Here is a 27170-nt window from a genome sequence, read left to right on the forward strand (position 1 = left end):
CAGCATCAGACTCAAGCCAGCAGAATTGGCTCGAACCTCACCTCTGCTCCCCTCTGCTTCCTGTCTCTGGTTTTTGAAACGTTCCAGGTTTGGCTTGGCGCATCACAGCATGACTTGGAGGTGCTGCCCGCTCTCACCCAACACCCAGCACTATGCCCAGGAGATGGGATATGCAGTGGGTACACTGCGCCCAGGCAGCTCCAAACAGCAGCTGGACAAGGAGAGCAATACAGGCACAGCAGCAGGAGGGAGAGGAATGCCATGCTTATGGAGGATCAGAGGGAGAGGAGGATTGTAGCACCGTGGCATCGGCATGAACTCACACTGAAGGGTTAGCAGTGGTGTTAGAGATGGGTGAAAGATGTCGGCAGCGTTCAGAGGAAAGCGAGTCACGTTTTTATTCCCCATCCCCTCCCCAGAAGGTGAACCGAGGTGAGCCAGGGGCTGGGGCCAGAGCCTGCCTTATTCCAACCCTTGCTCTACAAAAGCAGGATCAGCACAACACACACGGGAAAGAAAACACCGGCACCTCTCTGTGTGCTGGCGTGGGGTGGTCACGATTGCTCTGCAATCTGCAAACGGTGCATGTTTTCCTTGCGGTGTTTACGGCGAGCTGCAGCTTGGTGCTGTGCTGTGGAGCAGATAATTGCAGCAGAGTTAGCTCCTGTCTGGGCACTTTAACCTTGCCGCTCACCCGCAGCAGAGCAGCGGTTTGCAGCCCGGCTCAGGAGCATTGAGAGCAATAAACGGGGCGAGGGGAGGGGGAGGGATGCACTACGCTGCTACGATTCTGCAGAGGTTTCTGTTTTCTTTCTTGTTATCCTAATAACCCTTTTATGGAGCACGTTGTTGGCAGAGCCCTGTGCTGAGGCAGCCGGTTCTGTGTAGGCACAAGACAATTTGCAAAAGCAATAAACTGACATTCAGCTGAAGAAGCCTGCTGGAAAGATGAGCCATCAGCAAATCCCTACACACACATGGCCTTAAAGACACACCAGGTTTATAGTGCACTTAAAAAAACACAGTGGCCCAAACTGAACAGGGCCGTGCCATTGGTCTGAGCAGCACACCCCAGCGGCCAGGCTGCGGACCGAAAATGAAAAATAAGATAAGTCTGAAGAAAGGAGAAAGGCACCCAAGCATCCTTTGACCTTAATAGTTACACGCATCTCAGTTCTTCGCCAGGGCTCAGCTGGCTTCAGGGGAGGCACGCACAGAATTCAGCCTGCAAGAGTCTTGGGCAGCCAGAGACACGGTGCTCTGAAGGACAGCTCATCAGCCAGGTGTAAAGAACAGAATTTATGGCATCCGGGGCTGGGCTGGCTGGAGAGCAAATGGAGACATATCACCAGGGCAGAGCCTGCCGCTGCGGCTTCAGCCAATTCCTTTGCACATGGCTAATCCCGCCTGCATCAGAACAGGAGCTTGTTGGGGGTTGTTACTGGCAGGGCTATTTCCTGGAGCCGCTTTCCTCCCCAGTATCCCTCGGCCTCCCAGCCCAGCCCTGCCGGCCCCCACTCCCCATTCCTTGGCTCAGCCCTTTGCCATCGCTCCCAAAGAAGTCCAGCACGGCCCAGTCCAGGTAAGGATGGGCTTCTGCCCCTTCGGCTGCTGAGCAAAGTTTTAATTTCTGTGGCCAACCCCAGAAAAAGACAAACCCCACTGCTGCCCCACGGCAGCCGCCGGTGCCATGCACTCTTGCTCCCACCCACTTCTCCAGATCGGGGCATCCTTCTGGGGCAGAAGCTTTTTGGGGACAGGCAGGGTTGAGGTTCTTTTCCACGTTTCCTGTCCCTTTTATTTAAAAAACACTTTATGCAGCTGTCAGAGCCAAAATGAGAATTTCTTTTTTTTTTTCTTTTTTTTAGCCGTCTTTGAAATAAGGATGCTATGTGGGATCAATTTTTTATGGCAGTAAAGTAAAGGGGGAAAATAGCAGCAATTTTCTCTTTTGAACATGGCCTATTTAATGGCATGGATGTCACGGTGCAGCTTTACCCGGAGAGAGGGAGAAAAAGCCACAAAATGGTACTGTGGTCAATCAAAGCCTCCTGCACTGCAATCTGCTCCCCACCTCCTGCCGCCAGCCCAGATTCCCACTGCTCCTCCCAGCCTCCCTGCCCAGCTCTCCCAAAGGAGCAGCAGCCAACGCCAAGTACTTGGTGCCAGGACCCAGGGAAGCAGCAGGAACACCTCGCTGGGAATTCTAAAGCACGCACCAGCTTCTTCACCTTCCCTACAAACACAAAGGTTGGAGTTTGGACACCCCAGACCCGGTGGCAGCAAGGAGCACTGGGGGTGATGCACACTGGCATCCCACGCAGCGCCCTGCCTGGGAGAGAATTAGCAATTCCCAACTACATAACGTTGTCCGGGTGGGACCATAAACACCAACACCTGTCAGAAGGGATGTGCCTATCAAACAGCCGAGAAAAACGTTTCTCTTCTCATTCAATTTGCTGCTAAACTGGAAATGACCCCTGGGGAGCAACTGGCAGCGGCGGCCGCATCCATCTCGGTGGGCAAAAGCTATTTGCCACGGTGGGAGGAGCATCCCAGCCACGCAGCCATCGCTCACTCCAATTTGCAACTCATTTCATTTAGATACGGTGTAATTGAGTGATGGTACGTCCTCACACAGCACCAGGCACTGAGCAAAGGATTCTGTCAGGCCCCACTTGGAGCACCCGCTTGTTGCAGCACCCAGATCCGCTCCCTCTCTCAGTCTGAGGATGATCTGGACCGTGAGGGTCTGCCTGGTGCTCAGCCGTGGCACTGCAGCTCCCTGCTCTCAGTGCCACAGCCACGTGCTGGGCTGCAGGACCCAAGGGTCCGGCACAGGTGGGCTGCAGCACCCTGCAGAGCCTCCCCGCACTGTGGGACCCCAAGATTAATGACCAGAAGAAGGAGTCTGTCTGGTAGATAAAAGTGTTATGTTCAAAGCTTGACAGCAACTACATCAGTCACAAAACACCGCGCGCTCAGAGATTCTAAGTTGGGCTTTCCTCTTCCCCTCGCTGCCCAGGTTCAGTGGGCACACTCTCCCCAGAGTGTGAGCTCACCTGCCCTGTGAAGCCCCCGTGGGGTTGTGGGGCTGAAGAACACCCGCAAGCACAGGAGGAAGGTGCACACGTGGTTACTTCACTTCTCAACTCCCTTCGTGACCACCCAGCTCCTCCTTGTGCGCTCAACACCGTGATGCACCTTTGCAAAGGCAGGAGAGCAGACGAACGTGAGCTGCCTTTCTTTTTGTCCTGAAACTCAGCCAGTGCTCAGAGCCACCATCACCCTGAGGCCACTGTCACCCCGAGGCCACCACGACCATCACCCTGCCCAGCAGACCTTGAACCACGGAGCAGTGACTGCTTCTTGGCTTCGTGCAATGTGTGCAGAAATCCCTGGGCTGAAGGCACGAGGAAGGGACAGTCCTGAGCACAGGTAGGCCCAGCCCAGCACATCCCCAGCAGCAGCCCTGGGGACACCTGCATGGGCACACAGTGCGGCTCCTGCCCCTCCCTGTCCTCCAACACCCCAGCTTGGGTGCTGAGCTCATTAATGACAGTGCCTGCTACACTCTCAATGCTATTTTCCTCTTATATATATGCCTGATGACTTTTGGACGCTTCCTATACTCATCAGTCCCATCCTTCTCCTCCTTGCTATCCATTGCCCAGCTCCTGCCATCTGTTAATTTAATATGATGCCTCGGCACCCGATCAGCAGGAACACGATGAGTCCTTTCTCACTGAGACACCCCTGACACAGCCCAATGACCCTCGTGCACATGCAACTGCTGCACTGTGCACCGTGACTGGGAACAGCGCCGGTGTCCCCAACCCTGGCCTTCATCACAGCCAGCATCCTGGCATGGAACAGCAACACGGAACACTGGGAGAGAAAGGAAGGGAGAGAGACCCAGAGACTCCACCAGCAAGGCTTGGGGTGCAGCTGATGCTCCTCAAGCAGCAGCACCCTCAGATCCACAACCCCAGGGCAAGAGCAGGGAAGGGGCACCTAAGGCTGTGTGCCAGTGCTGTGTGCCCACTGCCCACCCACCTGCCAGCCCCTGGCTGCTGATCCCCAAGGTGACAGTGACTTTGGGCACAGGCAGCCATCCGGGCTCGCTCCTTTTGGCAACCCCAGGTGTCAGCAGGGAGCTGCAACGCCGTCGGAGCCACCCCCCATGCTCGCCGACGGGGCTCATTGCGCTGCTCGCTCTTCTGTGCTGCCCAATTACCGCGTTGGCAGTGACACTGATGCATGCTCCGCTCACAGCAGTTCTCTTGTCCTCTGCGCTCCTTATCGATGCAGATGCAGCGAGGCTTTGGCTAACAGCTGGCAGAGGAGCACAGCACACAGCGCTGCACCCACAGCACAGCACCGGATCCCTGCGCTGCAGGAGAACTTTGCTGCCCTCCCCGAGCAGCTCAGCGTTTTCCAAGTGCACGGTCGCTGGTTTTAGCGTCACGGTCTGCAGCACGCCAAGTGCATCCCATAAGAACACACAGCCGGGGCCTGCAGGTTTTGCATAATTCTCTACAGAATTAAAAGCCTTTACACGGAATATGTATGAAATGAGAGCAAAAAGTCACGGAAGAAACATTTTTAATTTATGAACTGTCAGACAAGAATGTCTCTAAATTAAAAGATAAGGGGTGAGGAGATGAGGGGCTCTGCATTCGACACCCTCCGCACCGGGAAGCACCATTTGATCCCCTCTGCAGCGCAGCTCACCCTGTGCCACATGCAGGCAGATGTGCTCCGAGATGGGAGACAGCTGTGCTCCCAGCCAGAAGGGTGGCAGGAGCCCGAAATGGCAGCACTTATTTAAAAGGCAGCAATGCATCATCCCCTCCAGGAAAAAGAACTTCAGCAGTTTTAAGAAAGCAAACAGGATGATTAATGAACGCCGCCACTCCTGGGAAGGACCCGCCAGAGCAGATGGGCTCCGGTCCTGGAGGAGCTCCTCCTCTGGGTGTAGAGGCACATGGGGATGAGATTCGGGTGCTGGGGAGGTGACACCAAATGCCACCGCAGCACCACCACTGCTCCCCCCCTCAGCCCCTCCACCCTCCTCTGCTCCGAGCACGGGGAGGGAGAGTGACAGATGCAATATTTTACAAAATGAGATAATTATACAGCAGCCACATGGGGAGATTAGATTAGTGAGAGATTTCAACGCGAGGATATTTAATAAGAGCGAGACGCAGGTACACAGAAATGCAGACAGCAAAAGGTCATCGTCATCATCATCACGTCGAGATGATGAAACAAAGCGCTCGTGACCTACACAGGCTTTGATGCTTACTGCAGTAATTCCATTGTTACTGCAATACAAATAGGATTATTTAGAACAGCAGATATGTAGCCACCCGCAGCCACGGAGAAGGGAAAGTAACACCACAGTGTTACAGACACGGCGCAGGACCTCCATCCCACGCTGCAGCAGGATGGGGGCATACAGAGTGGAGCACTGCACAGGGACATGGCTCTGCCCCCATCTATAGGCACCCAGCTGCTGAGAGGCTCCCCGGGTGCCATGGGGGTGGGAGGGGGCTGGGGTGCAGAGCAGACCCATGTAGATGGATGGCACAGATGAAGTGATCATTTCACAGCCATTAAGCTGCACTCTGTGAGAGCCCGCATTAAAGTCCTCCAGGGAGAAGTAAGGCCTTTGGGTTTGGAGTTTTCTCCTGAGGCAGCAGACATGCTCCGGACACAATGCAGATGTTTTAAGGATAGACCTTTCCCATCAGACAGCCTCAGTGTGTGGTCACAGGAAGCAGAGTGGACGTGGGGTCTGTAGGCTTTTAAACAGGTTTTGAGGGCAGGCTGCACCCCTGCTCCAGGTGCACATCTGCTCCAGGTGTATCTTGGCTCCAGCTGTATCCTTGCTCCAGGTGCATCTCTGCTCCAGGTGTGCTTCTGCTTCAGGTGTATCTCTGCTCCATGTGAATCCCTGCTCCAGGTGTACCCCTGCTCCAGGTGCAACCCTGCTACATGCATAACTCTGCTCCAGGTGTACCTCAGTTCCAAGCATACCCCTGCTCCATGTCTACCTCTGCTACACACATACCCCTCCTCCAGGTGTCCCCCTGCTCCAGGTGTACCTCTGCTACACTCATACCTCTGCTCCACATGCACCTCTGCTCCATACTGCAGCTCCGTTCCAAGCATCATGTTGGCCACCACCACCACAGGGCCGTGCAATCACAGCACCTTCCGGCCACATCCACCAAACCACTCACCCAAAATGCAGAGACACAGCTAAACGCAGGCATGTTCATCTTCTACAAGACAAATTGCTTCCAGTAACGCGGCGTTATTTCTCTTGGGCTCTTTAAAGATTTCTCAGACACACGAGGACAGCTGGGAGCACAGATGAACGGCTTGGTTTCTCAGATAGGAAAGCACTCTCTGCTTTCCGCACGGTCGGTGTGACTTGCTGGGAGCCCAGTGGGGAAATCCGTGCTACCATCACACGGAGACACACCGAGATGATTCCTCTGACCCTGCCCATGGCTTTGGGTCCCGTGCCAAGCGAGGGGCCCCAGACCCAGATGATGCCCAGATGTGGAGCGCCTTGGTGCTGCTGCCAGGCCAACGCTGCCAGCACAGCGATTAGAAACGCTAAGGTGGCAAAGCGCACAGCTTTGAGAAGAGCACATGGGAACGGGTTCTGCTGCATGGAAACGGCCCCAGGCACCACAAATCCATTTCTTCCTCTGATTGTGTAAGAAGCAGTTTATCTCCCTCGCTAAGTAACCTGCATCAGGTGATCAGAGGGGATATGCTTGACGTTTGTGGTGACCCAGTTCAAAGGCACGGTGGGAAATGCATTTGGGCACACGATGTAGGGAGGACATGGTGCTTTGCATCAGCACCGGGGCCTATACGCACCCTTACAAAACCACGGTCACAACCCTGGACATAATGCTAAATGCCAAAGGGAAATTCAAGAGAGCTCCTGTTGGCAATGTAGCAGTTCATGAACCACGGATGGCAACAAGATGCTGAGGATGCTGGGGGTCACGGGGACACTGGGGGTGCTGGGGACATGGGAGGGATGCAGGGTGACACACGGACACCCAGCCAGCAGTCCTGCAGGGCCCAAGGACATGGGTGCTGTCCCCTGCTCTCCAGGGCAGGTGGCAATGAGGCACGGCACTACTACAGGAATGGCAGCAGGGCAGTGACAACGTGTGGGAAGGGATGGGCATGTGGCACAGCAAGCATCTCTTTGGTGTTAAACCTTCCTGAATGACTCTCTCCTCCAATCTGGATGCACCCTCTGGAAAAAAAAAAAACACCACGATAGGTTGTTCCTCGTGTCTCTAATGTATTTTAAATAGATGATGTTCCAGATGGTATTGACATTGCTAAACAAATTGCGAAGACCACATGCCAAAAATACTGTGGGTAAACACACTAACCCACCCTGCGCAGCAAAGGAGGCTGAAAGAACTGCAGTCGGCATCAGCTTTCCATGCAGCGTGGCCTTGGTGCGCTCTGCAGCGCAGCTCCCCAGCGCTGCCCTGGGCAGCCTCACCAGCACAGGGGGAAATTGGGCAGTGAGAAGACGTCGCCACACCTCTCCTGCCTTGGCCAATGCCTGAGCTCAGCCCTGCCACCCAGTGCCCCCCGGGGTGGGCAGGGGACAGGCAGCCCCTCAGCTCCGTGTGTTCAGAGGGATGGGGGTTCTGGCTGCACGCAGCAGCTCAGCACCCTGCGCCACGAGCAATGGGCTGTGTTGTAAGGGATGGCTGCCAGCCCAGCACCAGCACAGAGAGGGCACTGGGAGGGATGCCCTGTGCTCCAGAGTAGCTCGGCTGTCATTTAGTATTATAGTTCCCATTGAATTGCTTTGCCCTAGCAGCAGAGACGTGCAGAGGGGCTCCTGGGGCTGATGTGCGCTGGGTGCAGAGTCTGGAACACCAGGGCAGCACTACGGGCAGTGCAGTGCCCACAGCACTGCTCCATTCTGGGACCACAGGGTGCCTGCGAGCACCCAAGGGAGGATTCTTTCCCCCAGGGCACTGACTGGCAGCATGGGAACCCAGCTGGCTCTGTCTGTACCAACAGAGAGCAGAAACAAACGTGGCCCCACAACCTCTTCTCCCTCCTCTCTGCCCACATTTCTCTGTGCCCTCAGCACAACCCAGGAAGAATGAGGGATGGATGCTCCATCACCGGCATTCCTGGGCCTCAGCATCAGCCTGGAGGAGCTCTCAGCAGCCGATGTGCCCATGGCGTGCCCATCCCTCCCTGACACCACTGCTGTTATGGGGGGCAGAGCCCACCGTGTGAGCTTATACCCTGGGAGCACCAGTGTGAGACCCAGTGTGGGAGAGGGACATAAGCACTGACAGTGGGCTCATTAGCATGATCATGGCACAAACTCATTAGCGAGTGTCTTTAAGACAGGACAGCGTTGAGCCAGAAGAAGCCCCAAAACACCACAGAGGTAAAAATCCACCACGTCTCCTGCCATCAGTCTGAGATCCCTCCCACTCCCTGACTACCCTTCACTCTTGTAGCAAATTAAATCCTTGTAAAATAAATTAAATTCTTGTAGCTGCTCTCAAAGATCACCACCCGCTCTTCTACAGGCAGCAGCCGCTGGCTGAGCCCAACGTGTGCTGGGGACAGCAGGAACACTGCAGCCGGTCAGAGAGCTGCAAGCACTACAGAAAGATGGAGATTCCTCTAATTTCCTCTTCCACAGCATCTCTCCAGCGAAGAGCTGGCTGGGGTTCAGGAATCTGTCACAGCAAGCAGCAGGCTGGGAATGGGTTCCCTAATGGCCTTATGTTCACGGATCCCATCACATAAGTTTTTGGCTGTGTGAGTTCTCTGCTGTCCCATCCGAGCTGGGAAGCACCCAGCAGCCCCATAGGCTGCACATCCCCATCACCCTGCAGTCCTACAGACAGCACATCCCTACCATCCAGCGGTCGCATAGGAGGCACATCCCCACCACCCAGCAGTCCCATGAGTGGCACATTGAGCAGCTTCCCATCAGGACAAGTGGCAAAACCAGCCCACCACTCAGCTCATTCTGGGGAAATGCTGGGTACCTCTGACAGCACAGCAACCTGGAGGTGCTGATGGCTCTCGTCTCAAGCCACTGCTCCATCCCTCCTGTACAGACAGGGGACACCAGTGCCCACAGGCACTATGCTCATGATGATGGGGATGCTGCATGGCCAAGGGCACAGGTGCACATCCCCCTTGGCCACATCTTTCTGCTCCATCCCCTGCGGCATGCAGACTGTGGCTTGGTCACCACAGGGCATGAAGGCACACGATGGGCCACCAGGGCATGGGCAACCAGCAGCATGGACTGCTTTGCTCAAAGAAATTGGTTCTCAGTGTAAAACATCACTCTGAGTGGCTCAGTGGGAAGGGACTGGCAGACAGACTTGCCCACACTCTGCCCACACGTGGGGACAGGACTGATGGTGGCACACAGCACCGGGACAGAGCATCCCTGAGCAGCAGTGAGCCACAGCAGAACAGGGATCGAAAGGAGGGAACTGCAGCCGAGACAAATAAGATGCTCCAGAAGCCAGCAAAACAAATAGCATCCATTGTTTGTGCAGCAGGCTGGAATAATAACATTTGCTCACCCAGCCTTGCTTGTCACCCTCTCAGCGCTGTGCCTCCACAGAGCTGGAGTGAGGCACAGAGGCAGGCTGCTATTGTCACTGGAGTGGGCTGGAGCCTATTCATAAAACTCGGTAAATTGGGGCTATTTTGGGATTTACTAGGCATTTGCAAACAACTCCATTTGGTATTTGAAAACATGAGCCGGGTGCCACGAGCCAAGAGCGCTGGTGCCCATGGGCTGCTCTCCAAGGAGAGCCTGCAGCTGCCGAGCGGCTGTGGGACCCGGGGCCGCTCCCCATCTCCATCCCTGCCTCCCTGCTGCTGGAATTTAAAGGGAGCACCCCTGTCCAGAAATGGGATCCAGTGGAGGGCTGGTTTTGCCAGTGCTGTGCCACCGACAGGGTCAGGGTCCCCAAGCCTGACTGTCCGACGGATGGAGTGAAGGAACGTTGTCTGCGATGAGAGCAGCAAGCTGGTGCCAGCAGAGCCAACTCCGAGATGGGGAAGCAGCTGCTTTGCTCCTGGTGCTCTCTGAAGGACAAACAGCAGAGTGACTCTGAGCCCGTAGTGCAGAAACTGTGGGAACCAGCTGAGGTCAAGCAATGCTCAGCTTGGAAATGGACTGTCCTTCCTGGGGAGCCTGGAGAGGGTTCCTTGCTCTTCATCAAAATAGTTTTCCTTTTGTCCTCACCCAGGACAGAGGCTGTCCTTTCACTGCAAGGAGCATCCTTCACATCCCTGGGGATGCAGGCATGGCTGGGGCAGATGTCACCTCTTTGAGTCACTGCTGAGCAGCCACGGGGGGCTTAAAGGAGGGACGGTCCCATTCCCTTCCTCATCTTCCGCTGCCTTCTCCCAGAGGAGAACTCCATGCAGAGCAAACCCGATTGTGACAGTTACGATGCTGAAACCGCAGGCACCAGTGGATCCTCCTGGCCGTCTCTGTGCTTTGGAACCTTCCATTAGCGTGGAGGGGGACACAGGGCTGGCGCTGGGGATGCTGGAGGCAGCCGACGCTCCCCAGCTCCCTCCAGGCCCACTCCTCGGCCCCGCAGCGGCAGGACGTGGGCTGTCGGAACAGAGCAATCCAGACATCCCCACGCATTACAGCTGCAGGCGTTACTGCAAGTTATTTTTCATATCTCAATTGGAAACAAACTATTCTCTGATCTCAGCTTAGTCTCAGATTGGCAGGGATGCGGCATTTTAATTTCCAGGAAAGAAAGGACAAATCTCAACATAAAGAGAGAGGAGAACGGCGGACACGCTGTAAAAACAAGAGCATAAAAGGAGGAAAATCTGGTGCAACAGCACTAGCGGCACACAAGGAGGAAGAAAAATAGCACCAAGTATTTCTCTTTGTAGTTCGCTTAAGAGATTGAGAGCACGGCCCTGGAGCAGCAGCTCTGCCTGGGGCTGTGCTCCTGTGGCACAGCACAGCTGCAGCAGTGCTCCAGGGGAGGGCGGCTGCACCCTGCGGTCCTGCAGCAGCCGAGCGGTGCTGAGGTTGTGTGCGTGCAAACAGCCGTGGAGCAAAGGGTCTGACCCAGAAACCTGCCGGGCCTGTCCAAGGAGGAAGAGCAAGATGCATGGAGCTGAAGGGATGTTGCCCAAGCCGCCAGGCACATGTGCTGGGGAGGGGAGCAGGCAGCCCCTGCTTGCGAGCTAAGGCACAACTTGCAAATGCAGGACCGCCAGTGCAACCGGTGGGATTCCTTGCTGAGTGCGGATGGAAGCTTACAGCTTTCCCCTTGCTGTCTGCTCTCCTGGGGGCTCTGCAAGAAGCCTCGGGGAGCACAGAGCCGCCAGCATGAGAGGGGAGGGCAAAGGCTTTGCTACTGTCCTGCAGGTGCAACGGCCTGGGGTGGATTTGAAGTGGATTTACTAAATTTTGGGGTGGATTGACTAAAATGTAAGGCATCGTTGGTGTTGAAGTCTCACCCTTTCAGAGGCCTCCAAGCATCGGTGCTTGCAAAGCAGCAGCAGAGTGCTGCACTGCTCCCTGCAATGGCTGAACACATTGTGCAGGGCCGATGTGCAAAGTTCTTTGGGTTCCAGCAGACCCTGAGCCATTCTCCCTCTCCCTGCCTGCCTCTCATGACTTTTTACACTCCTAGCACTCCGTGGTGGTGGGATGATTGGAACATAATCAGGCTTAAGTGCAGCAATCAGCGAGGATGCACATTCATAGGCACGCTGATTTCCACGCGCTGGTTGCCACGTTGGCATAGCTTACCACTTCTGTCCCCTGTGATGGGAATAGCGGGGTCAAGATCTTTTGATAGACAGAATAAGCATGAAAAAACCACTGTGGCCCATGCAAGACCCAACCCTCTTCTCCCAGAACGAGAGACTGCAACCACATAACTTAACCAATCCACCCGCAGGAAGGGAAATCATTTCGCTGCCCTCACTAATTATTGGCTTAAATCTTCACAAAGCAAGGAACAGAGCAGCCTTGCTCATTTGTCTTCTCCTCAGCTCAATTTACAGATGCTCACATTGATCTGGAAAGCCTCCATCATTCACGCAAAGCCTCCGATCACAGCAGCAGCAGCACACACAGGGGGTTCTTACAGCCAGCATGCCTTCATAGCCAGCTTCCCCCCTGCATCCTGCACATCTCTCACTTCCGTGGCATCTCTGAGCAACAAGTCCTGCTCTGCTTATAGGCAGCATGGAATAAAACGTTGCCTTTATTTGCAGCAGCCTCGTGCCCTCCTCACTGCAGCACACTCCCCATGCTTTGGGAGCAGGGTAGCAGGATGCACAAACGCTCTCCCTCCTTGATGGCTCCATTAATGTTCTCTTTGATTTCCAGATCTCAATAATCTTAATCTGTTTTATCTGCATTTTAAGCCCGGTAGAAGAGTGATCTGGGGAATTACTCTAATTGCAACCTTGGCTAAAACAGCGGAGCAGACATTAAGAGAAAAGCCAGAAAGGGTAATGGAATCGAGCAATGAGCACCAATGCAATGAGACAACCTCGACTGCATTCCTTCATAAAATCACACGGCTGGTGATCCCAGGACAGAGGCACGGCCACATTCGGAGCTTCGTAGGGCTTCAGTACGGCACTTCAGCTCTCCCTTCTCAAGAACAAATGATTGTTGTTCTCAGCAAGAGAGCTGTTACTTGAACCGAGGGGGCAGGAACAAAGAGCACTGGGTCACTGCTGAGAGCAGGAGCCTATTAATTAATCCTTTATAAATAATTAGCAGAGGTTACGAGCACGGCATGGAGACGGGCAGTGTGTGCTAGCAATGAGATGTGGCGGTGGGTGGCACACCGACCCCGTGCCACGAACCATTCCTTGTCCCCATGCCCAGCACAGCTGGGGGAATCATGCCTGGGCAGCCTTCTGTCCCTCCTTGTTTCCTGTTTTCCACTCAGCCCTGCACAAACACATCCCAAAGTGAAGGAGCCACAGAAAAGCAGGCAGACCTCTGAGATGCACTCATGCATTGCTGCCCTCCCCCCAGCACGGCACAGCGCTGCGCCCACCGCCCATCCTGAAGCCACGCTGCTGCCCTGTCCTCAGCCTTCCACCTGAACAACGGGGGCAGTGACAGCAGCCCCCCCAGGCAGCGTGCTTCAGGTAAGCCAGCTCTGAGCAGGGCTCAGCGAGAGGGCTGTGCACAGAGCCCGGATGGCTCCTGCGGGCACCACAAAGCCACCAAAGCCACAGCATCCCCACTCCCAGCCACAGCGCATCCTGCAGCAGCCACAGGCACTGAGATGGAAGCAGCACATCTCCACCTAATTCCCTTCATCGAGGATGAATTTCAGAGAAGATTCAAACTGATTAATGAAGAGGAGGTTAAGCGCTTTCAATCAGGGTGCTGAAAAAGGTGCTGGAACGGTAAAATTGAGTCCCACACTGCCTCTCTTTTTATGCTTTATAAAGGTGGATAAGCGGGGAAGGCTCCTCAAAGCTGCTCCTCAAAAAAACCCCATTTTTGGGTGGGTGAGGGCTGGCAAAGGGTGGCTGCAGCACAGCAGAGAGGTCAGAGCACGCTGCCCTGCGGATGCAGGTATGCTCAGCACCGCCGCGAGCTTCCTTTTGTGATTTCATTGATATTCTCCATTTGGAAAAGTTCACGTCCCCATCAGCCGACTGCCAGGCCTGTAAATAGCAGCAGCTCTGCGTGAGGGGAAATCAGTGGCAATGGTTGGCTTTATGGGGTTACTGCACAAAGCCACGGCTTACTGGGGAGGGGAACAAATGCCTGCAGCCAAAAGCACAGCCTTCCCATCGCCACCAGCTCAGCCCTGTGCTGAGGAATGTACAGCCCAGAGCTCCATGAGGTCCCCTTCACCCACTCTTCTTCAACCACAGCTCCCGGTGCTGCCACGATTTGCAGTACGATGGCTGAACGCAGCAGCCTCGGGGAAAGGAAAGAGAGAGGGAGGGGATATTGATGGAGATGACTGCAATATAGTGGCAGAAATGACAGCTACCAGCAGTGGCCAGATCACAGAGCAAGAGCATTACTGATATCACAGACACAAGCGACGTCCTCCTATAGCAGAAAGCTGGTGAGCTCCCTCACCTCCTGTTAAAACCTGAATGGCAGCAAAGTCCTTCTGAAGGCTCCGCTCCTGCCTCTCTGCCCCATAAGGTCTTAAAGACCCGAGCAGCACTCCTGCTGCACACACCCAGGAGAGGTGGGCTTATTTTGGAGGTCCCTGAGGAAATTCAGTCCCTGGAAGAGCTGGAGCCCTGCTGCAGAGGGGCTGGATGGAGCAGGCTGTGCCCTCTCTGCTAAGAGATATAATAAGGTAAAATTGCTGTCCTAAATATTGCTAACGCGCTGGCTGGCATGTTTAATAAACCTTTCCATTTGGGTAAATTAGCACTCATCTGGACAAGTGCTGAAGTGCTGTTACTTGAAGAAAAAAATTCAATGCTTGGAGCCTAATTTAAATAATTATCAGCATATTTCTGCTCCGGCTGTTTTGCAGAAATTACCGGGAGACTCGATGCAGTCTGCTTGGCAGTGCCTTTTGTCTGCATGCCATGTATTGACCCCATTTCAGACCAGCTTTTGGCCCACTCACTCCTTGCTAGAGCCCTTCTCACCATAACCACAAGGATGTCGGCCAGGCACAGCGAAACTGATAGCAACTGCTCTGCTTCTAGGGACTGGGGAAGGGACCTCCACAAGCCACTGCAGCAACCTCCCCACCACTGGGGAGCCAACACACAGCCCACAGTACAGCCCATGGCACAGCCCACAGCACAACCCACATCACAGCCCATGGCACAACCTATGGCACAACCCACATCACAGCTCATGGTATAGCCCATGGCACAACTCAAAGCACAACTCCCATCACAGTGTGTAGCACAGCCTACAGCACAGCCCATGGCACAGCCCATGGCACAACCCATGGCACAGCCCATGGCACTGTCCAGAGCACAACCCATGGCACAGCCCATGGCACAACCCACAGCACAGTCCATGGCATTGTCCCGAGCACAGCCTCTGGCACAACCTATGGCACAACCCATAGCACAGTCCATGGCACAGCCAATGGCACAACCAATGGCACAGCCAATGGCACAACCCACGGCACAACCCATGGCACAACCCGTATCACAGTCTACAGCACAGCCAATGGCACAACCCATGGCACAGCCCATGGCACAACCTACAGCACAACCCACAGCACAATCCATGGCACTGTCCAGAGCACAACCCATGGCACAGCCCATGGCACAACCCACAGCACAGTCCATGGCATTGTCCCGAGCACAGCCTGTGGCACAACCTATGGCACAACCCATAGCACAGTCCATGGCACAGCCAATGGCACAACCCATAGCACAGTCCATGGCACAACCAATGGCACAACCCACGGCACAACCCATGGCACAACCCATATCACAGTCTACAGCACAGCCAATGGCACAACCCATGGCACAGCCCGTGGCACAGCTGGTGGCACTGCTTCTGCTCAGAGTCAGGCATGCCCTGAGGAGTTGCAAGGCACATTGCCACTCACTCCCCACTCCCTGAGCACGGCTGCCACCTGCCCCTCAGTGAGCTCCCCTCCAGGCACCACCCTCTCGTCAATCCTTGGCTCTCATCAGAGGGCAAACTTATAAACAGACGCTGCTGCCAGGTTTAATGGAGGCAGATAAAGAGCTGTGATCGTTCGATGTTTTCCAATGATAGCGGTGATGCCTGGGGCCAGCAATAACATTACCATGAAATAAATCTGCAGTGATATAATTAGCAGGGATGCTATTACGGCGCAGGTTTTAGGGATGCTCAGCACAGAGGCAGCAAAGCAGAGGTGCTATTGCAGAGGGTCTGGGTTTGAGGAGGGGATGGGGAGAGAAGGAAAGCCTCACGCAGCAGGGCTGGGGTCCGCTCTGCTCGCTGCTGGGGGCTGCAGTGGCACTAACACATTTGCAAACTGCTCGCAGCCTCTGGTCTGCCGTGCACCGCGTGCCTGCCTGAGCGAGGAGGGGAATTATATGTGGTGTTTATATTCCATACGCACTCCAGGCCCTCAAGATTTCAGGTGCATCCATTCCAGCCGCTTGCAGGAACCCACTTCAACACACACGAGTTGGGATCGGGGGTTCCTTCCAGCCCAGGGCCCCGTATGGCACAACTGAGAAGGTAACCCTGCTCGGCTACCTGCAGTGGCACTGAGCAAACGGCCCAGCGTCGGTGCCGCCCTGCAGCATGCTGCCAGCACAGCTCCCGGTGGGCCAGGGCAACGGTTTTACGTGGGGGAATAACACAGAGCTGCACGGCATCGTGCAAGAAGACAGAGGGAATGGCTTCAAGCTGCACCAGGGGAGGACCTGGGTGGATTTGAGGGAGAATTTCTTCTCCCAAAGAGCGGTCGGGCACCGGCACAGCTGGGGGAGGTGGGGGTGCTCAGGAACCGTGGGGATGTGGCGCTGAGGGACGCGGGCAGTGGGCAGCTGGGGGGGGATGAAGAGAGCGGCCCGCAGCCGAGCTCCTCCGGCAGCTGCTCGCATCAAGGCTCTGCCATCTGCTGGTGCGCTGCGGGCAGGGCAGCCCCCGTGCGGCCGCTGCTGGGCTTCCGTGGGGGGGGAGAGGGACTTCGGCACGAGGGAAGGTCCGCGCGGGTATACGGGGCGGGCGACGACCGCAACCAACGGCTGGCGGACACCCGGAGGCTCCCCTTGGCTTTTCTGAGGGGCGGTGTTTTTAAGGCAGCAGCACGAAGGGCTGCGGGGGTCCCCGGCGTGCAGAGGGCACCTCGGTGGGGGCCGCTCCGTGCACGGAGCCCACGGCTCGGGCGGAGCGCTGGGAGCTGCCAGCAAGCAGCAGCTGCTCTGCACAGAGCACATCACAGGCTGCGGCACCGAGCGTGCATTAAATTGATACCATCTCTTTAACGTTATCTCTGGCTCTTTATCACAATTGCATGTGCAATTTACATTCTTGTCGCTTTTTTTTTTTTTTTTATTAAGATATGCTAGATGCCTATCAGAGATATTTCCACAATTGTTGCAGCATCACTCAAACACTGAATGGCCTTCAGCTGCTCCGGGGATGTCCATCAGCTCCTGGCGCCGGGGCAGGGCTGGGTGTCAAAGTGCTGCAGCTCCATGCAGGGGGGGATGGTGCCTTCCAGCTCCAAGCTGCAGGCAGAGCCCGAGCAGGAGGGGGCTGCCCGCACCGTGGCACATGCACTTGGCCTCCTGCCACAGCCCTGGGTGTCAGAGAGCTGACAGACAGCACGACAGACCTGTGAGCGCAGGGCTCTGCTGCCGGCAGCCCTGGGCACAGCAGTGACTCCCGCTGCCAAACTGCCATGGAAATGAATTTCCTCACACCAAAACTAACCAGGGGAATTCGAATAAATCCCCTTTTCGGTGACACGGCGTCTTTTATTTTCCTATCGTCGCGACCATTTCTTCCTAGCTGTGTCCAAAATTTGTTTTGCAAAGGATTGAATGATAATTTCCTTCCCGAGCACCAATTCCCTCATTGACACACATCACTCCCCATTTATTTCCTCCCTCCCTCCCTCCCTCCCTCCCTTCCACCTCTCTTTCTATCCACCAGGCAGTAAGCTTCACCCATCACCTTTTATCCTTCCAACCATGCCTCCAGTGCATGGAAATAGCCAGCCCTGCCATGCTGGAGGGTAAGGATGGTCCTGGGGAAGGCAGGAGGCTGTGGGCCCCAGGTGCATTGCAATGCAGAGTGCTGGGGGCACAGCTGGGTGCTGCAGAGCTCAAGGTGGGGGCCTCCTGCCCATCTGGCAGGGTAAGGAGCTAGAGGGATGGCTGCAATTTGCTGGAAGGGGGAGGCAAGAATCATAAAGGAACTGTGCTCTGGGTCAGACAGCTGTTGCTGGGATGTTGGCCCACCTACTATCCTGGCTTTGCCTTCTCTTTTGCTCCAGGCACTGGGAGAGCACTACAAAGCCCCAGATAGGCCTGACCTGCAGCCGTGTGAGCTTCAGAAAGTAAATCATAGAATGGCTTAGGTTGGAAGGGACCTTAAAGGCCATCCAGTTCCAAGCCCTGCAGTGGGCAGATTACCCCCTACCAGCCCAGGCTGCCCAGGGCCCATCCAGCCTGGCCTTGGGCACCTCCAGGGATGCTCATACCCAGAGCAGAAGTGAGTGACAGCCATAATTCGCCACGAACCAGAAGGGAAGGAGTTGGACTCCTCCCAGCAGGACTGGGGCTCAGGGGGCCAACGCAGAGCTCTGCAGTGCCCAGCAGCACAGCCATGGGGGCCGGGCTCCTGCTGGGTGCACACGGGAGAAGAAAAGGAAACGCTCAACATAATCTGCATGAAAGTGTAGGAAGCCCCAAATCGCGTTAGAGCTATTAAGAAAGCTGGTTCCATTGCTCAGCAAACCGGCCCAATACAGCCTTGATAGACTCGTTATGAACATCTGATTGCCCCTGATTAGATTAGACAATAAACCACCATCCTGGTGCGCGGGTGCTGCTCGCTCCCCTCTGCAATCTGTAAATTACAACTCCAGACCTGGGAGATTGGATTCAAATTGGATTACTGGAGCAGGTCCAGCCCAAGACTCACACACACACACACACACACACACACACACACGTGCATGGCCAAGAAAAGATACAAACAAACAGACGGGACGGTCAGCCGGGAATCAGCGAGCGGGGAACTAAGGATAGAATGGGAACAAAAGCTACCAACCAGCAATTAGCGAAGAGGAGGAGGGAAGAGAGATGGATTTGGCACTATTAATTAACAAGGCAAAGAGATTATACCTTTAAATGGTTTGCACTTCAGCACAAGCCAGGTGGATGCCAGCTGCGGTCCCTCCTGCATGGAGGCCAAAGGATGTAATGCAGGAGGAAGGCAGGCTCATGTGCATCGCTGTGTGGCCCTGCACATCCCTGCACAGCATCAGGCGGCACTGGGGTTAAGCTGTAGGGCAGTGGGATGGCACAGGGGAGACACAAAGCCCGAGCTGTGGTGACTACGAGGTGTCACCTCCTGCAGGATGCTGGCATCCTTTGTCCTTTGGCAGAGCTGCTCGCTGCCGGGCTGAGAAATGCTTCGTCCCGTGCCAATTTTTGCAGCTCTTCAGACAAGTGAAACCTTTCATCGTCCCTATCAGGGAGCAGAAGAAGTGATAAGGGCTCTGTTGGCCACGTATCTGCAAGGCAAATCTTGGGGCTAGCGAGGATTGTTAAAGGGATAAACCTGTCCAATGAAATCCCCTCTGCACTCTTGATATATGTGTGTGCCAGCCGGAGATGGAGCCTGGACCTGGTCCCAGAGAGGCACCGTGCAGCCAGGGCTGACAGCACTGCCGGCTGCTGCCCAGCGCTGCGCTCCGCAGCTGCACACCCAGCTTCCCCCTGCCTCCATCACAGCAGCTGGAAGCGTGGCCAAATTGTTGCCCACCCCCTCACTGCAGAAGGAAGGAGCAAGGAAAAAGTGCCAGCAAGTGGGAAAACCCAAGGCCTGAGGGCGGTGGGTGGAAACTGGAGAGAAAACTGAGAGATTTGCTTAAGGTGGTAAGAAAATCCCAGCCCTACATCTGCAGATCCACTGTGCAACCGGTCCCAGCTTCCAGCTCTTCCCCCACAGGCAAAGGGGTGGGAATGCCGCAGCCCCCAAAGCGCCGCTCACTCAGACCCCCTGGCTACAAGAAGCCCATTCCTGCAATGTGCTTTCAAAATAGAGAAGATCCCCAGATGCAACTGGATTCCACCATAAGAGAAAAAACACGAACCACAACTAACTGCGGGTAACTGCCGTTGCTTCCTCCACTGCAATGGATTTGTCCAGGCTGTGCATGTGCAACACCCATTGCATATATGCATGCACATAAGAAATGCTCCAAGACACGCGACGCCGCTCTGCTCATCCTCCATCCCACAGATGCCCTTCCTCCCACCACGTCGGTGCCATATGGGGACAGGGGAGGTCTGTGCACCTGCAGACGTTGTGCTGTATGCTGCCCACAGCTGAGCTCCACGGGAAATAAAACACGCTTCACCTGCAGCCAAAAGATTTGGCCAGCGATGAAAACCATGTGCAACCTGCAAGCCCCACATCCCCAGGACCCGGGGCAGCAGATGTGACCGCACAGAGACACGGGGTCTCAAGGTGCCAGAGCCCCCCTGCCCCCCCTGTGCCATGCAGCACAGCACTGGGGTGCTTTGGGGATGGAGAGGGCTGTGGTGGAGATGGGGGAAGAGTGGCAGCACCAGCAGCAGCCGTTAGGCAGGTCAGGATGTATAAATAGCTTGCTTCAGGGCATAACCCACTCAGTAAACTGTGGGATGTGCTGTTCTCAGGAGGCAAAGCAAATTGTCTGTGTTTAAATTTGTGAAGGATGAAGCAGTCATCCAAAGCAGCCTTCGCAAGAACTGTATAAAGAAGTAGAAACAAGCCTAAAACATAGCCCGGGATCTAAAATATTCCTCTCCTGGCCACCTCCTCCACCAAACCCAGACTGCCTCCTCCTCTGCCTGCAGAGCCACGGAGGGGACCGGCCAAGGCACAGCTCTGTGCATCACCTGCTGACACTGCCTGCAGCCTGGAGGAGCCGGGGCACCGTGAGCGAGGGCTCCTCCTGGCACTGCTCCCGTATCAACCTTCACTGCAGAGATGCTTTTGTGGCAACAGAAGGATTATCTGAGGTGCTGAGCAGAAATAACATCAGCACGTCCTCAGCCTGCACGGGGGAGGGCTTTCCGAAGTGGAGGAGGCAAGGGCTGGATGTGATGGGTTGGGAAGCTGGGGAACCAGGGAGCCCTGGGAAGGCAACATCAAGGGAAGGAAACCAGAGGGATGGGAGGAGATGCCCTTTGTGTTGGGGAGCTGGAGGTGGCACACAGTCCCAGCGCGCTCCCCAGATGATGATTCAGCCTTGGCTACACCAGGACAGCGGGTACTCTGCCTCTGAGAGCCATCCCAGCCTGCAGGAGTTGCAAGAAACAGATGTGAAACACCAGCAAGACAAAAATGAAGGCAGTCGGCCTCCTAAGTGAGCTCAAGGCAGCCCTGGCCTGCAGGTACAAGTCTTTCCAGGCAAATGGAAAAGAAAGAGTGCCTCTAAATGCAAGTAGAGATGAAGGAACAGATAGGAAACTTAAGTCAGAGAAGGGTGTCAAAAGAACATGCTTGGCAACCCAATTGCCTCTTGAATCCTGGCCTCAGATGATGCTGAGCCAGAAGCCAACCAGCTGTGACTCCCAGCATGAGGAAAACACCACCAGGGTGATGCAGAGACATTGACACCCCGGCAGTAACATGGCAGTCCACAACCTCTTTCCTTTCTGCTGGATAAAAGATGTTTTTTCTTGCCCCTAATGAAGGCAAGCTCATCAGTGCAGCCAGGGGGAGCTCCTCAGCTGGTACCCAGACACGCAGAAAGGATGCAGGAGGACACTGGAGGAAGAGGACAGCAGTGCTGGTCACTGCCCCACAGAGGCTGTTGCATGGGGTGAAAGCCCCCTGCAATCAGCTGTAGCTGCTGCTCTCTATCGCCAGCTGGAACACGAGGAATTCATAGGTGTTCGTAGGAATTCTTCTGTCCCATGATAAAAGTGACAACAGCTACGATGGAACAAAAAGGGAAGGGCAGCGTCCAAATAACCGGCTCCTTGCAGATGACTTATTTTGGGAAGCAATTACCCCTTGTGCCACACACCCCTGGCTCCAGCACTCCTCTGAAATGCCTGTGGGGAACCAGAGCATCCCACGAGCACCGGCACCACGCTGCAGCACGGCACCACAGCCACCAGCCATCATCAGCACCAGCGGCCTTCTGCTTCATTTCTGCTTCTAGAAAGGCAACGCACGGGGTAAGTAACCATGTATTATTAATCAACGCTCTGCACACTGTTGAACTTTCATAATGACATGTTAATATTTTCACTGAGAAACGGAGGAAAATGGGCTCTGATGGCCGGACTGAATCACCACCTCATCAGAATGCCACTCCTGAGCTGAGCATCCGCCGTGCGTGCCTAAAGGCTAGCGAGCACCTTCCTACAAAGCCTCCTCAAAGCACAGGAAATATTCCTCCTCTCATCTGCAGAAGACAAGACAGGGAGGCATCTTTTCAGAGGCCATGAGCGGCACGGCAATTCATACTTCAAGGAGAGGCTCTGTTTCTCCCTCCTCACCTGCCCTCCCTGACACACGGAGTCCCACCTGACTCATGTGCTGAAAAATACATCTCAAGAAGTCATCATCGCTCTCGTGAGTCATGAGAGAAGGGGAAGAAATGACTCCGTGAGAGATGAATCAACTTCAGAGAGTTGAGGCAGAAGAAAACGCAGCGGGAAGCTGTGGGATCCCCTCTGCTTTGGAGGAGCTCAGCACAACGTGGAGGACATTCGGAAGGTCCAACTTCTCAACCCACCAACCTCTCCATTTCCAGACGTTGCCGCCACCACCAACCCAAGGCACCAAACACGTACGTGCCTGCTGCATGCAAGGCATTGCTCCGTCCAGCAGCAGTCCTCCAAAGGAGGCCTTGTGAAAGCACTAATTCAGGTCAGTGGATCACCTCTTCCATCACAGAAGCAGCACCAAGCGCTGGTTATCCGGGTCTGGGAGCTGTGAGAACCACTCCTGTGCCAGGTCCAGCACCGTGTGAGCCTTTAGCAATGCACCGACCACCCCTGCCCAAAAACTCCAAGGCAAAGGGGGTCACAGCAGCACCTTCTGACACAGTGCACACCTCTGGAATGTTGAGTAGAGTATGAGAGGTGCTCAAACACGCCCACAGACTGCACAAACACAGGGATGATCCCAAGCAGCAGACCCTACACCTCCCCTACTCGGAAGCCAAAGGTGTAACAACCTTTTCCTCCTCAACCCCTGTGTCCACCACCTACGGCAGCCCTGTGGGCAGCCCCACACCGTCCCATCCCTGACCCACACAGCCCTGGGGCTGCCCCAGCCCACACAGCCCCGTGATCTCCTCCCGCTGCTGCCTCACCACCAGCAGATTGCCTCGCTGCACCACAGATAAAATGAACTTATTTCACAAGGAGCAAAATCGGACCATAGATTGGAAATGTACGTAGGGAACCCACGAAGGGCAGCTCATACATGCAGTCAGTCGCAGGATTCGAAAGCCAGGCATCAGCACATAAACATTCTGGTTCACAAAAAAAGCCCCTACTTGTCTGTAGCATCCTCATGAGCTGTTGTAGGGACACTGGAAGCACCTTTGCTCCCACTCACTGCACACCTATGACTGGGCAGAATTTGCTGCCAGGCTCTGGCTGTCCCTCATACTCTTATGGCAGCACCTCCAGCTGTTAACAGCATGCTGTGAGGAGACAGAAACCCACAAGAGACCTATAGCAGATCCTCACGGGACGCCTCCTCACGCGACAGCCCAGACATATACCAAAAAACACTGATGTGAATAAGTGCAACTGGGGGATGCAGTTCCCAGAGAAAGCCACACAGCCGTAGAAATTACTTTAAAGCCCAAACCGTAGTGCTACAACAGCATAAATCATCTTCTTCAAAACTGAGTGTCAGCCAGGGCTGGCACACATCACCTTACCTTTAAAGCACGGACTTTCTTGGCCAGCAGGCTCTCGATGTCCCCTGCAACCTTCTCCACTAATTTTCTGGGCACGTTCTCCTTGACTTCAAACAGGTTTCTGTTCTCATTGTAGATCTAAGAAGGGAAATAAGATAAAGACAGTCAATATTGCAGAGATGTACTGCAGCCTTTTCCCACAGAAAAGTTGGAGCTACAACACAGAGGAATGTCAGCCACGTGGACCAGGTGACAATACAGGCTTAGGAAAAGAGAGGGTGGAAGGCTTTGCAAGCAAAACGATGCATGTGGCCTGCTGCCCATCCCATGGCTCTACAGCTGCCTTCCTTCTCACGTGAAGGCTATGAGCATCCTGCTTAGCCAAAAGCCGAGCTGCCCCTACACTGTCTGCACCCCCACCTCCGCCCGTGCTCATCCTCATCTCAGTGAACCCCCAGAGAGCACAAACAGCTCTCAAGTCCCTTCCAGCTCACTCGTCAGATTTTGCAAACGCGAGAACAGCGGCACCGAGGCTGCTGGAGTTCAAGAAGCATTTGGACACAGCTCTCAGAAATAGGCTTAACCTGTAGGCCAGATGCAGACACCCAGATGTGAATGCTTGCACTCAAAGCCCGTGGCCGTGACCCACAGCTCTTCCACACCAACCCCCCCAGCTGCAGAGGACAGAATCTGCCCTGAAGAAGTGCAGTGGGCACCAGCACCGTCCCAGCAAGATGGGACCAGCCCCAGCATGAGGCTTCTGAAACACCAAACCCTCCTCGGATCGCTTCCAGACCTGGTGGCTGCACCCCAGCTGGTGCTCTGGGCTATGCCAGGGGTGAGGTGAGCAGTGGTGGTGGGATGCAGTGCTCCATGGGCACAGCACACAGCTCAAGAACAGGATGGACGCAGTGTAGTGTTCCATTGCAGTGTGAAATCACTTATTCCATCCTATTTCCTCCTCCAGAAAGTGATGGGCTGGGGCAGGTCACACCCCTGCTCACTGAAAGGTGACTGGCAACAAATTCAAGGCCTCAGCAGAGATCCCCCCCAGAAGCCTCTTCGTGACCTTTCTGCTTAAGCAAAGCAGTTCTGGGTGCTGGAGCCACAGGAGAGCGCTCTGATCAGAGCATAAGGCTGCCCTCCTGGCCTTGCCTGGCCCCTGAAGAGCTGCAGGGTTCAGCTTCTCCCTCCAAGTCTTGCTGCAGCCCCTGCTCTGCTGAGCTCCTCCTCCCTCCTACGCCGCCACGGCCGTGATGGGCAGCTCCAAGCACTGCTGCCTGCAAGGGCTGCACCAAAGTGCTTGGGTCCCCAGCCCACCCATGCTCAGCGCTAACTCAGCACCTCCTGCCTCGCCTCTCACTGCAGGCGCTCGCTGCGTGGGAGCAGTCATTCCCAAGGAGATGCCCCAGTAAGAGGCTGTGTTGCAGAGGCACCTGCAGCTAAGCAGGAGCGGGTTCTGGGTGCTCTCATTTTGAGAGCTGAGCTGGGGGGCTGCGTCCTGCCAGAGAAGGTCCCACATCAGAGAAAAGCATCAGCACGCAGAAGGTTAAAGAAGAAAAATTCAGCACAAAGCAATATTCTCTCATATCCTCTTTTCCCTTTAGTAAGCAGCAGCATAACAAAATAATGTGTTTGGAAGGCGCGCGCTACCTCCAGCTGAGCAGCAGCAATTAGGAAAGCAAAGAGGAGCAATCTTCAAGGAGAGCGCTCCGGGTAAGGAGGGCATCCTAACATCAGCACTTCCCTATTATGAAACAGAACATTGGCTCCCATTGGCTCCAGGCAGAAGCAGTGCCCGTCCACAGGGAGGTGGCACAGGGCGAGGATGCGGAGGTGTCCCCCTGCGCCCACAGTGCCCCGCAGCTGAGCAGGGCTTCGGTGCTAGGAGAGCACTGCAGGCCCTGAAGCTCCCTCAGCTATAGCACAGGGACTTCATTTTGTCGTTCTCATGGAAATTCTCCCCCGACCCGGTGCTTGGAGACGGCCTCGGGGCTGCGAAACTGCTGCTCTGCATGCAGGCACAGGGACCCAGAGCAAACAGCAAACCACAGCCAGCATGCCCCGCGTTCATCCCAAACGCTGCACAGCTGCAGGAATAAGCAGCTGAGGAGGTCTACACCAGCAGAACGTGAAGGAGCCTTGCTAAAATGCAGAGCCTGTAGCACAATGCACTATCAATAGGCATTTGTAGTAGCAACTGTATCATCGAAGAAACAGATCTGATACTGTGTCGGAACGTTTGTTCTCTAAGCCCACCCGTGCGCTGTGCTCCTGGTGCACGACAGACAGTGCTCATCTTCACCATCAGCTCCCTGCATGCCCATATACCCTGTGAGCTGCTGGGGCTCGGAGCACTCACAGCTTCCCAGCCCCCCCCCCCCCACTGTGCTCCCAGCACCACGACGCCATGCAGGCTGAGGACAAGCAGAGCACGAGCAGAAATTCTCGTCTTCCAGAAATGTTTTTCCCTTTGTAAGAATCCAGTGCACCTGGCTGGGACAGCTGCAGTCCGTATCCCAGTGCTTAACGATGGTGCAAAGCGAAGCAAGGCACTGCAGGCAGCAGAGCAGTGGGATGCACTGAGATGAGGCTGTGCTGCGCTCTGCCCAACAACAGCCACGCATCAGTCAGTTCTTTCACCCCAGGTGCCACTACAGGGCAGCAGGGACCAGAACAGTATTTCACCCTCCTGCAGCCAGCCCTGTGCTGATCAGCTCTGCGCACTGACCCAGATACGGTCTCTGCAAAGGGACCTGGCTGCTGCAACAAGGGCTGCAGCAGGAGGCCCTGCCCTGACCTGCAGACTGTGCCTGGGGGTGCCGTGGAACTGCTGGGCACCCTGGCAGCTCTCTGACCCCCAGTCCGGCCCGTCCCTTGTGGCTCAGGACAGCACAGGGCCCTGCAGCAGGCTCACCTTGGGTATGCAGAGCCAGGGAGCAGCTTAAGTGATGGGCAGGGCAGTCCTGTGAGAGCACTGCGAGACGATCCGTGCCGTGCAAGAGGCGGGGAAACAGAGCGTAAAACCCCACAGAAGCTGCTGGAGGAAAGGGATTGCCAGGGCTGCAGGCAGAGTGGGGACAGAATGGTCCCATCTCACCCCCCAGCCCTGCTGCACCTCCTGTCGGCCCACCTCATCACCTGGTGCCTACCGTCACCACGGCGCCCGTGTTACATCAGCGGGATGCCAGGCACAGTGCAGCACCAGGCTCAGCCAACACGCAGTCAGAGTGGGCCGTGCTGGCACTGCAGGATGAGAGGTGCTGCCCGCAGCCGAGCGGGGGCTCTGCAGAACCAGCGCTGAGCCAAGAGCTGTGCCCTGGCCACAGCCTGGGCCTCATCCTCGGTGAGAGCCACTGCCACCTCCGTCAGCCGATTTTCTCAAGAGGGAAGGCAGGAAGCAAACGGCTTGACATTTGCTAACCCATCTCCCCCTCCTTGTGCAGTGCCATTTCCCTGCTGTGCTCCTTCCTTCCCCCTTCCCGGCGAAAGGCAGCCCTGCACAGCAGGCACAGGGCAGGGAAACGAGCACCTAAGGTGCTCCGT

At 55.4% G+C, this 27170-nt stretch overlaps 1 protein-coding gene across 4 annotated transcripts in view; it reads right to left on the reverse strand.

Moving 5' to 3' along the window:
* Positions 1-27170, reverse strand: part of CACNA2D2 (calcium voltage-gated channel auxiliary subunit alpha2delta 2) — a 128941-nt gene that overhangs the window by 43218 nt on the left and 58553 nt on the right. For all 4 annotated transcript variants that reach the window (XM_040646449.2, XM_015292786.4, XM_015292787.4 and 1 more), the window contains exon 3: positions 23646-23762. In XM_040646449.2, coding sequence (XP_040502383.1) covers positions 23646-23762 — 117 coding nt within the window. The remainder of the gene's footprint in view (positions 1-23645; positions 23763-27170) is intronic.

Source organism: Gallus gallus, chromosome 12 (assembly GCF_016699485.2).
Source record: "Gallus gallus isolate bGalGal1 chromosome 12, bGalGal1.mat.broiler.GRCg7b, whole genome shotgun sequence".
Classification (NCBI taxonomy): domain Eukaryota; kingdom Metazoa; phylum Chordata; class Aves; order Galliformes; family Phasianidae; genus Gallus; species Gallus gallus.